General features: G+C 36.5%; 1 protein-coding gene across 1 annotated transcript in view; it reads right to left on the bottom strand.

The window, feature by feature from the left end:
- Positions 1-8,374: 8,374 nt before the first annotated feature.
- The window catches only part of SLC7A11 (solute carrier family 7 member 11), a 99,387-nt gene continuing 96,637 nt past the window's right edge, over positions 8,375-11,124 (bottom strand). Inside the window, exon 12 of the mRNA XM_036764183.1 lies at positions 8,375-8,684. Coding sequence (XP_036620078.1) covers positions 8,611-8,684 — 74 coding nt within the window. The 3' untranslated portion in view covers positions 8,375-8,610. The remainder of the gene's footprint in view (positions 8,685-11,124) is intronic.

The raw sequence follows: 11,124 nt of genomic DNA, 5'->3' as shown, positions 1-11,124 counted from the left end.
CTTTAAAGCAAAAGTATGAATCCACTGTTATAATGTCCACACATTCCATCAGAGTATAAGCTCCTTGAGAGCAAAAGCTGTACATTTTTGCCTAGAAAAGGACCTGGAACAACCAGCTTAATAAATGCTTGTTGGCAGGCTCTTAAAGTAGTGATAGACTATGGTGGAATCCTCATGCAGTGCCAATGAGTCACCAAAGACCCAAACCAGGAAGAATTCTGGAGTCATTAATTATAACCTCTAACAGTGTGTCACTCTCTAGTCTACAGTACCTATGCATTCACTAGCTAAATAGCCTCATGGGAACGAAAAAGCAAGACAAGTTTAGAGGGCTTTAGCATCAAATCTTTGTCAGAAAAGGGAGACAAATTAAATCTACCAAACAAGTTGGTAGGGGAGGTGATTTGTCTTGCCCTTTTCTGACTTTGTGCTCATTATAAAACCTCAGGGAGTCAACATTTACCACTAGGAAAACACAACAAAACTTGTCCACTGGGGAGAAGCAGCATGGGGAGAAGACAATGATTCTCATGGCACTTCCTCTTGATTTTAATACATTTTGACATGAGATATATACTAATAGATATGGAAGCAAATTAATAACAACTCAATTGCACACTTCCTAAAGAGAAAAATGGCCTTTTTGCTTATCTTAATCAGGGGGAGGGGAGTTTTGCCTTGTTTTTAAATTTTGTTGTTTTTGGCCAATAGTCTGAATTCAAAACTATTAAATGATAAAAAATAATGACTCCTGGGCCCCAAATCACTGTTTAAAATGCTTTCAATTCCAGACAATTTATCAAAACAAAAAGAGTTGCCTTGTCTTGGTTTTTTTTTCCTCTACTTTTTGCAATTGGACACTGTTTGAGCCAGAATCCAGAATCAGGGAAGGTGTAAGAATAAAAAGGCTAGTCTGGGATTCACACTACTTATAGCTGTCACTGGGAAAACACATTTGGTGATGAATTTCTGTGAGAGAATTAGGAAGACAGCAGCAACCTCTTGCTTTGCTGAAAGGGCTAGAAAATGCTTGATTGCAATTTTTGGACTTGGCGGCTGGTACAGTAACAGCAGTTTAATTTATGCCATTGGAGCAATAAAGAAGTGCAAAAATGGTAGTGTTTGAGATAATTAATATATACAATATTGCAAAGTAGGCCACTGATGCTCCATCACACATACACACACACCCCACACCGCACACACCACATACACCTATACTTACTCTCTCTACCCAATCTGTATCTATTTTTTCCTAAAGTTATTTTCTACATCTGTATGACTATAATGGTTTTCAAATGTGGAATTAAGTAGGGGAGTAGAGAGGAAGAGGGTGGATTGAAGGAAAATCTACTGAAGGAATGCCATCCAAAGAGTAAAAACCTAGGAGCAGGGAAGTAATGACTCAAACAGGCAAGACTATATCCAACAGGATATTGCTACAGGGGGTCATGGTGCTGCCTCCCAGAAGTTCTATTATCAGGCACTTAGGCTCAAAGGTTTCTAGGCTCATCGAATTGATAGGATCATAGAATGTAGCCCAACTTGTAAGCTCTCATTTAACATCTAAATGCTCAAATCAAAGCCATAAATAAAAATCTATCTCCCAAAATCCTCATCCATTTTACCACAAGAAGCCCCATCAAATAGCTTGAATCTCATATTGTCGAAGAGAAAACAGGACACTTTTCCTCCTCCTTCTTTAGTTATCAAAACTGCTTTTTTGTGGCAGAAACAATGAGAGGAGATACATCAAATCACTAACGCCATTTTGTCAAAGACCTGTATTTTTGTCTATATGGCACCTCCCTCCTTTAAAGCACAATGGAAGCTACTACACGTAGTGTTCTAAGACCATATGCTCAGAGGCTCAGAGGTATGAAGTAACTTCCTTGCCTATGATTATACACCTAGTAAGAAGTGTCGGAGATGGTATTTGAGATCAGGTCTTGCTGACATTTCAGAAGATAATGCATGTACAGGGTTTTGCGAACCTTAAAGAACAACCTACATGTGAGCTATTATTATGGTTGTCCTGCTATACTGCCTCTCAAATGACATGTAGCACCCCCACCAAAAAAAAAAAAAATTTGAGACTACAAAAAAGGCAAAGGTATTATTTTCCATTTCTACTAACTGGATGTTATTTCAAAATGAATTCACCTTACAGCCTATATTTTCCTCAGGTCTATAGGAACTGAATAAGGGTTGTAACCTTCCAGATCAGTACAGCCATCCACATAGTTCTCAGATGTCTGCTATGGCCGTGCTGTTACTAGGAAAACTTACTCCTCGAAAATTATACAGCATTCTCAGATCTAAATACACCATAATGACTAAGTATCAGAGAGCTATTGGCAGCTGAAACTGCCTTATCAAATCATATGTAAGGAAGAAAAAATTTTCTAGAACTGAAATGTCACAGTAGCACAACTCAGGCAGTGACATTAATGCAAACCTGGCTATATTTCTGATTTTTTTAACTCATCACATTGAAATAATTACAAGAAAAAAAATTGATTCAATGAAAAATAAAATCGCAATTATGATGGTACTGCAGTTTTCTAAGCTATTTAAGAGTTGAAAAAAAACCAGAATTGCCTTAAATGTAACCAGACTAATGATCAGAATCACAAATTCTTAGTAATGGAAAGGAAACATAGGAGCTATCTAAATGTCCTTGGCAAGATACCCAAGTGGCCATTCAGTGTTAGCTTGAAGACCTTTAGTGAGGGAGGGACATTCACTACCCCCCACAGAAACATAGTTCATTTTGGGATAGCTATAATTATTAACAAGTTTTTGTTCAGAGATTTTTTTTCTTCATTACATCAAATCTAAATCTGCCTCTCTGTAACTTCCACCCACCCTAATTCTATCTTTGGGCCAAGTAGACTAAGTCTAATCTTTCCTTCACATGACAACCCCTCCAGTACTGAAGGACCTCTATTATCCTATCTCTAAGTCTTCTCCAGGCTAACGTCGCTAGATAGTTCATCTGATTCTCATACAGCATTATCTCCAGATCCTTTACTCTTTTATCAAAATATATTGTTAAAACATTACAAGGACCAGTAATCTTCCATTCTTCTGCACAGGGAAGCTAGTAGATGAACTTCGTCTTATTCTCTAACATTTACAGATATATGCTTCCAAGGAAATTGGGCCTCAGTGGACATTCTCTTTTAAATATTGACACATTCTGTATTAAGTTACATTAACAGTCACTTTTAAGAATTGTGATGTTATAAAGAAATGTTTTAATTTCAAAAAAAAAATACTGTTAAGGTAGGAGGTGGCACCTTTATCTTTAAAAGAACAAAATCTTTAAATATAAAGGAATGTAAACAAGAAAGAGTAAGAAGACAGTAATGCCTGCTCTATGCTACCTGACAAAGTATTTTTTAATCTAGGCTTTTAATACTCTGACATCAGAATCTAGATTGTTGTTTGAACCTGTAAGTAATGTCAGTATTAATAGAATGCACTTAATCTAGGATAGGTTGAGCCAAAGAGATAACTTACACAAGTATTCTGCATTTCAAATCCCTGGTCTATTTTTTTATGCTAAGAAAAATGCTTTACTTCCCTTTATGTAAAACCACCACATAAGATATTAACTGAAGTGTAATTTCCTTCCCTGATTACATGAAGAAAAGAAAAACTACTTATTTAATGATTCTCTATTTAACACATCATTTGCAATTTTAAGAGCTCCTGCAAATACCCCCCAGAACTTTTTCCTAATAGAAAAAAAAAATCAGAGAAACTATTCTACCAACTGTGCCCAGCACAAAATTAAACTTTATGCATTCTTCTCATGAAGACTTTCAAAACCCCAGAGCCTCTATGTTCCCAGGAAACTGACACTGAAATATGTTTACCCATTCACTATCTCCCATGTCTTCCTACTCTGACCTTAACTTTTATTTCTTTACATTGGCAGTGACTTAAGCACTAGGGATTATAGCAAAGGTTCTCTCCTTCTCATCTGCAAATTAGACCAAATAGGGCTTCCTGAGCCCTAGCCACAGTCTGTGAAGAATTTTCACTGAGTTATGTAATCTTCTCTACTTTAAACTATTTTCTAGTAGAACAGCTAAGGTTTGAGATAATCACTTTGGGTGTTACCAGACACATCAAGATGATAGCTTGCAAAATTCCATTTGCAGGTAGGAAAAAAAAAGCTATTACCCTTTGCTAACACATCTGCCTAATTCACTTGCACCATCACCCCCCCACAAAAGAAATACTATTTAAGTTTAACAATGGAGGCTCACCATCTTCAGTAAGTGAAGAATAGAATGTGCTTCCAAATGAAGACATCAGAGTTTAACTAAGAATGGGGCTACTGCAACTTAACCTAGGTTTTTTGTTTTTTAAATATCTAGAAATAGCTGAACTTAGCACCTACTTAGTAAGAATTGTTGAAATAGATAGCTACATTAGGAGAACTTTCTCCTCTCTTCCTCTGCCACTAGCATAACAGAGCCTCCTCAGGACCATGTATTTTGCCATGCTTGCCCAGGCATATTTTGTATTTCTAGTCCTGAATGCAAAAATTGGTAGTTATGGCTCTGCCCCAAGTCAACATAATTTGAAATGGCCTCATTTGAGTAAAACAAAGATCTCGGGGGGAAAAAATCCTTCTTTAAAAATTGGATTAAAAACTATAATGCAAGTAATGCTGTATGATTAATAATAAATCTAAAAAATATTATTTCATACATTTTACTATATTTTCTTAAAACTAAAAAAGTCACATATTTCCAAAATACCTTGATGAAATAGACATTTAACAAATGTTTGTTGAACCAGTTACTGACATATTTTAAATTCCCCACTAAAGAAAAAAAATTATATATCTATTATATGTGGGTTTTTATTAATGTGTTAACCATGGTCACCATTATCCTTCTCTAAATTGCTCCTATGTACACATATATTTATATAGATGTGCTTGTAAAATTACAGTGCATTCAATAACAAATTTCTTTATTAAGTAGATCAGTCAGAAGGCACAATTATTTGCTGGGAGGCAGAGCGAGCTAAAAGAGGGTTCCAGTCACAATGTAACCCCTTGACACACAGAACCAAAAGTTTTCTAAGGAATGTTCCTTCCACATTAGCAGAAGGGTTTATGAGAAATTGTAAAGCTTCGCTGGATGGGATCAGGAGAGTTGGAGAACCATTTTATCTGTCCATTTTCAATGTTTAATTGTCCTAATTCTGTCCCAATTAAATACTTTGCTATTTGAAAAATATATAATAGATGAATCAAAAATTTTACTCAGTATAAAATAATCTCCAAATAAAAACATGTATTTTTTGAATTAGGAAGACATGACGTCAAAACTACCCACAATAAAAACTGATTAATTGGGGGCAGCTAGGTGGCACAGTAAATAGAGCACCAGCCCTGGAGTCAGGAGGACCTGAGTTCAAATCCTGACTCAGACACTTGATACTTACTAGCTGTGTGACCTTGGGCAAGTCACTTAACCCCAATTGCCTTGCCTTCCCCTCCCAAAAAAACTGATTAATTACCTACCCCTCCCCCAAGAAAACCTCAGTAACAAATGATCTCTCCAAAGAAATAAACTTTGAATAACTGTCATAACTTTTAAAAATAGTCAACCAAACTAAAATGTTTAGCCTAGATAAAATTGTGTCACAACAGCATTCCAGCATATTCATTTTTTTAAATGTGGAGTATATTTTATATTGGTTTTGCCAATAAAATTCTATCATAATTAGCATTCCAGCAGATTTTTTTTAATGTGAAGTATATTCAGCATTGGTTTTACCAACAAAATTGTGTCGTAATAACATTCTAGCATACCATTTTTTAAAATGTGAAATATATTAGATAGTGTTTTTAACCAATAAAATTTTGTCATAATAGCACTCCAGCATACACATCTTTTTAAAAATGCAAAGTATATGATAGTGTTTTTATCAAAAAAATTTTGTTATAACATTCTAGCATGTCCATTTTTAAAAATGTGAAATATATTTGATAGTGCTTTTACCAATGAAATTTTTTGTCATAATAGCATTCCAGCATATTCATTTTTAAAAAATAAAGTATATTTGAGAGTGGTTTTTTTCTTCTGTTACCAAAGTCAGCATTAATTTCTATAGGAAATATTAAGATTAATCTGGCTTTGGTCAATATAGTAGAAGAAAATTAACATGGGGGAGAGATGAAAGAGCATTGACAAAGCAGGAACTAGACATGTTACACTTACTAAATATGCCATTACCTAGGGAAACATAGAGAATTGAAGAGTACCTCAAAAGTTGCCTTGCAGTCCAAGCTTCTCATTTTATGTATATGTGACCTGGGGGCACTTCCTCTCTCTGGAACTGAACTGTAAAATGCAATCAGCTAGGCAGAGCTGATTAGAACTCTGGGCCTGGAGTTAGAGAAACCTGAGTTCAAATCTGCCCTCAGACACTTACTAGCTGTGTAACCCAAGGCAAGTCACTTAAACCTCTGTACAAGGAAGAAGCACCAACCTCACAGAGTTATTGCGAGAATCTAATAAGACAAGGTTTGTCTTGGACCATGGCAGACAAATCCTAGCTATTATTATCAATATAATAATTAAAATCATGGAGACCATCTAGCAATCTGCCCACCATCAGAACTTTACACTTATGTAACACTAAAGAGTTTGTTAACTTCATCACTGCTTTGATTCCAGTTTTAAAAGCATCCTTTTTAAAATTTTCCTTCTTTCATTCCTTCTTCCTCTTCTGTGGTACAGCTCAAATATACAGAACAATTACACACACACACAAATGAACACAAGTGCATATACACACACACTCACATGAACAAACATGCATATACACACTTTTCCCTTGTTCTTTTCTCAAATACATTTGTCACGCATTTTCTCTTTGCGAGTAAAATTCATCTCTTATGTTTAAATTACTGACAACGTTGAGGAAAAGTACTGGGAATTCTTAAACCAAATGTAAATCTTTTAGTAACAGTGGCATTCCACACACCTACCCCTCAGTCTTTTGTGTAAGTAGACATCTTTACTCAAACAATCTGAAGTTTATAGAACCATAGAATATAAACTTGGAGATGTTCAAAATTCAGCCCTTCTATTTTACTAGAACCTTAACTAGGATGGGGAAACCTGGGCTTTGCTCCATTTCACCAAAATATTGTCATAAGGTGCACCTCTTCTCCCTGGGAACTACTCCCAAGTCAATTCTTTCTACTTTTTCCCTCCCCCTCCATCTTGTTTCACAAGGTACAAAAGTTCAGAGTTATATATCTGAATTTTAAATACGAAGGAACTGAGGCCCAGTGTGAGAAAGTTATAAAGCCAAGTTCCCTACCACACTTGTGGGAGATAGGCCTAAAATTAAGCTCATGTATATCCCAGTTAAGTGCTCAATTTAGTATAACACTATCTTACTCAGCTATTTTTCGTTTTATTTTTCAATAAAATTACGTATAAAAGATAGGAACACTTTAAAAATTCTTAAAATTTGTCACTCTGTGAAATTATTGAAATACAAAAATCTCCTCCAAGTTAGAAACAGTGCAAACAACAGATAAGAGTGCAAGCATGTGGTTTGGGCAATTTCTCCCCTCCCCCTTGGTGAATCATCTTTAATGTTGATGTTGGTTCTTTGAAGATGCAAAAAAAAATTTCTTTTGATATATTCAACAAGGAGTTTATTTCAGGTGAGATCAGGAGCTAAAAACATCTGGTGTTGGAAACTCAATTATTTACTGTGAGGATTCAAAACCAAATGGACTGACTTGAAAAGGGTGAAGACCTGTATCCTTTCTACTTCACCCACCTCACAAGGAATAAAAGGACTTCCACAAAATGTCCAATTTCCTACAGGGCCTTGCCTGAGAAACAATAGCCCCAAAGTTACTCTCTTTTAATGCACTCAGGAAAACAAGCCACATCCCTTCTCTCCCACCCCAAATGCCCTGGGACAAATTCATTAAAAAGGAGTAGTAATACCTAGGCCAGTGTGACTGTATTTGGGGAACCAATACAGTGCAAATAAAACAAGGAGAAAGGCATATGGGTTGAAGATTTAAAATTAAAGTGTACCTCTGTCACTCATTCTCACATCACAGGAGAACTGAATTGCATGTTCAAAAGAGTAGAGGACACTTTTCACAGTATATCTACCTACAGTATATAAAACCATTTTACAAAACACTTGTTAATACAGAAAATGTCCCATGGCCTTCAATTTGAAGACCATAGGACTCAGTAAGATAATGTCACAGAGAAAGATCATTGGAGTGATTTGTCATTCTGTATCCTCCTTCCCCTGCCCACAAAAGGTGTCTGCCCCTAAAAAGAGCAGCGTGAATAGTGGTAGAAAAGCCTAGCAGCTGTCTACATGTGCACCTGAAGGTACATCCAAACTTCTGAAACACAGGTTTGAACACATAAGAAAACTGGAGATACTTGTTTCCTTGGAGGTTCAAGCCATAACCCAGTCTTGTAATCCTCTGGAATCCCAATAATCAGCTTCTCATTTTCCATTTGTTTCAGATGGAAACAGAGAAGAGTAGGTCATCAACACACAGCTCCTTCTTTGGAATCCAACCGATCACAGCTTATCTTCTGTGGGTACTTCTGTGGGTACGACTTCCAGCAATATTTGCAGGGTTCTGGTTATTCGATCTATAAATAATAATTTGAAAAAAAGGAAAAGGAAAATTAGAAATGAATGAGAATCAAAGTTCCAGAAGACTTCATTTCATTCCTCATCTCTCAGCTGGCTGAACTATCTTGTGTTTTCTATCCTGCCATGGGAAGCTCATTATTCTGTAACATCTCATCAGCCCTGGTCTTCTAACTCATCCCTATCCTCTTCCTCTCTTTTTAGAAGGTGGGGCCATGAACTCTGAATCTCCATTTCAGGGAGCTCAGTTCAGATAGCTCTTCATTCGCTGTGCTACCGTGGGATGTCCCTGAGTTCTCCACCATGCCCTAGTGACAGTACCTTTTTCCTCTTCTTTCCCCCTGCCCCCACCATCTTTCAGCTTCCTGTTTTGTTTTGTCTTCTCCCATCAGATTGTAACTTCCTTGACTGTCTTGACTTTTTTCTTTGTCTCCTCAGCACTTAGTACAGTACCTGGCACATAGTAGGTGCTTAATAAATTGATTGATTTATAAGTAGTTATTTCATCAGGATCTCACTTAAGGTTTAAATTAACATTATATTTGCCATTTCTCTTCCTACTCTTTCTGTGTTCTTTGGTGATAATAAACTAACCCTTTTGTTGGCAAACTTCTCATTTCTGAACAGACATCTGAAAATATCTTATAGCAGAAGATCTAGGAAACTCAATGCTATAAAATTCATTGTGAGTTTAAATGACCCATTTGGCCTGTCACTTTTAATAGGGTAAAATCACTTGCTATTTGCCCAGCCATCTTTCTAAACCTGCTTCCAGGCTCTTGCCTAGTTTATCTCCAACTTCTTGGAGACTTCTTCCTCATCAGCATCTCCCCATTGGCTCCAGAGTATAAAGAATTTCTGTCCTTATTGTGTAAGTAGGTTCAATGTGAAGTTATATATGGAAGATATATGGAATTCCATGCTGTCTTGGGGAGGGGGGGGAGGGGAGAGAAGAAAGTCTGGAACTAAAAATAATGCAGAACTGAGTGTTGTAAACTAAAAATGAAAAATCTTAAAAAAAAAACATTTCTGTCCTTATATTCCAGTCCTGATTAATCTCTCAATAGGGCTGATATGAGCTCTTCCCCTCCTTCACTTGGGTTGTCTTTGCCATGAATATCATTAATACTCAAAAATCTATTTTTTAAATCTATGCCACCTACTGAATGCTTTTTGGGGAGAGTGAGGAGGTGGGGTGGGGATTTAGACATGGAACAGAGCTTAGAGTGCATCTAGTCTAGTCTCATTTTACAGATGAGGAAACTGAGATTAAAAAAAAAGGTGTAATGATTCATTCTCATTTTCCTAAGTAGGTGATTTTCCATTTACTTAAAGAACAGAAGGACTATCTTAATTATCAGATTCAAGACATTTCACCTGTCTCATCCTGACATACCTCATGTCCTCAATACTGTAGTTTCCTACTATCGGCATTTCAATCCCCTCTGTTCAAGCATATAAATGTATTTCCAGCTTACTTCGCCTTATTATTCTAATCTCACATGTTAGTGTCCTTTCAAACCAAACCCAACACCTGGTTCAAATAAAGGAAAAAGAAGAAAATATGCCTCACAGAGATATGTAGTTGGAAGATGGAGGAATAATTTAATAAGCAATTTTAGTAATATTGTGAAAATAGTTTTGACCTCAGACCTCCTGAAAAGGGTCTCTAGGATTTCCAAAGAACATATTTGGAGACCTTCTACTTTAAATAAAATTCATATCAGGAGTGGTCCTAGAAGGCCAAAACTAATCTCAAGTCCTTAGCAGGAAGGTTATCACAGTACAAAGCTTGCCATTATTCCAGTGGAAGGTTTTAGAACTTATTGCTGACTCCTTTAACTCTCTCTAAGTTGCAGCAAAACTGGTCTATTTGCTATTTGCCATTCATAACATTATTTCATCTCCCACCTCCATAGCTTTATCTAAACATCCCTGATGCAAATGATCTTGCTCTGTTCCTCCATCTTCTGGAATCCCTAACTCCCTTAAAAGATCAACTCAAGGGACTCCTTCCACAAGGGATCTATTCTGATTCCCCTGGTTAGTGATGCCCCCTGACACTTAAAATTCCTTTGTAAATTGAATGACCTGAATCCTTGGTTCCATAGCTTTTCTGCTACAAAGGCTTATGTCAAACCTTCTATTTTTTTTTTCAGGGGTAGAAGGCCACTGTTGTGATGCCCTGTTGACTAAAGGATAGAGGTATAAATAAGTTGGTTCAAGTAGAGGGAAGAAGGAATTCCCAAGGGGTAGAGACAGGAGGCAAGTGGTTTGCAGAATCATAGGTTTACAGATTTTGATCTAGAAAAGACCCCAGAGCATGGGTTCTTAACTTGATTTTAGGAGATTTATGAACTTGGATGGAAAAAATATTTTGATAATTGTATTTGTAAGTACTATTCTTAGAAGAGATCCATTGCATACCCTTTGACCCAG

The sequence above is a fragment of the Trichosurus vulpecula genome, chromosome 6 (genome assembly GCF_011100635.1).
Source record: "Trichosurus vulpecula isolate mTriVul1 chromosome 6, mTriVul1.pri, whole genome shotgun sequence".
In the NCBI taxonomy this organism is placed as follows: domain Eukaryota; kingdom Metazoa; phylum Chordata; class Mammalia; order Diprotodontia; family Phalangeridae; genus Trichosurus; species Trichosurus vulpecula.
This window is presented reverse-complemented; position numbering and strand designations above follow the sequence as displayed.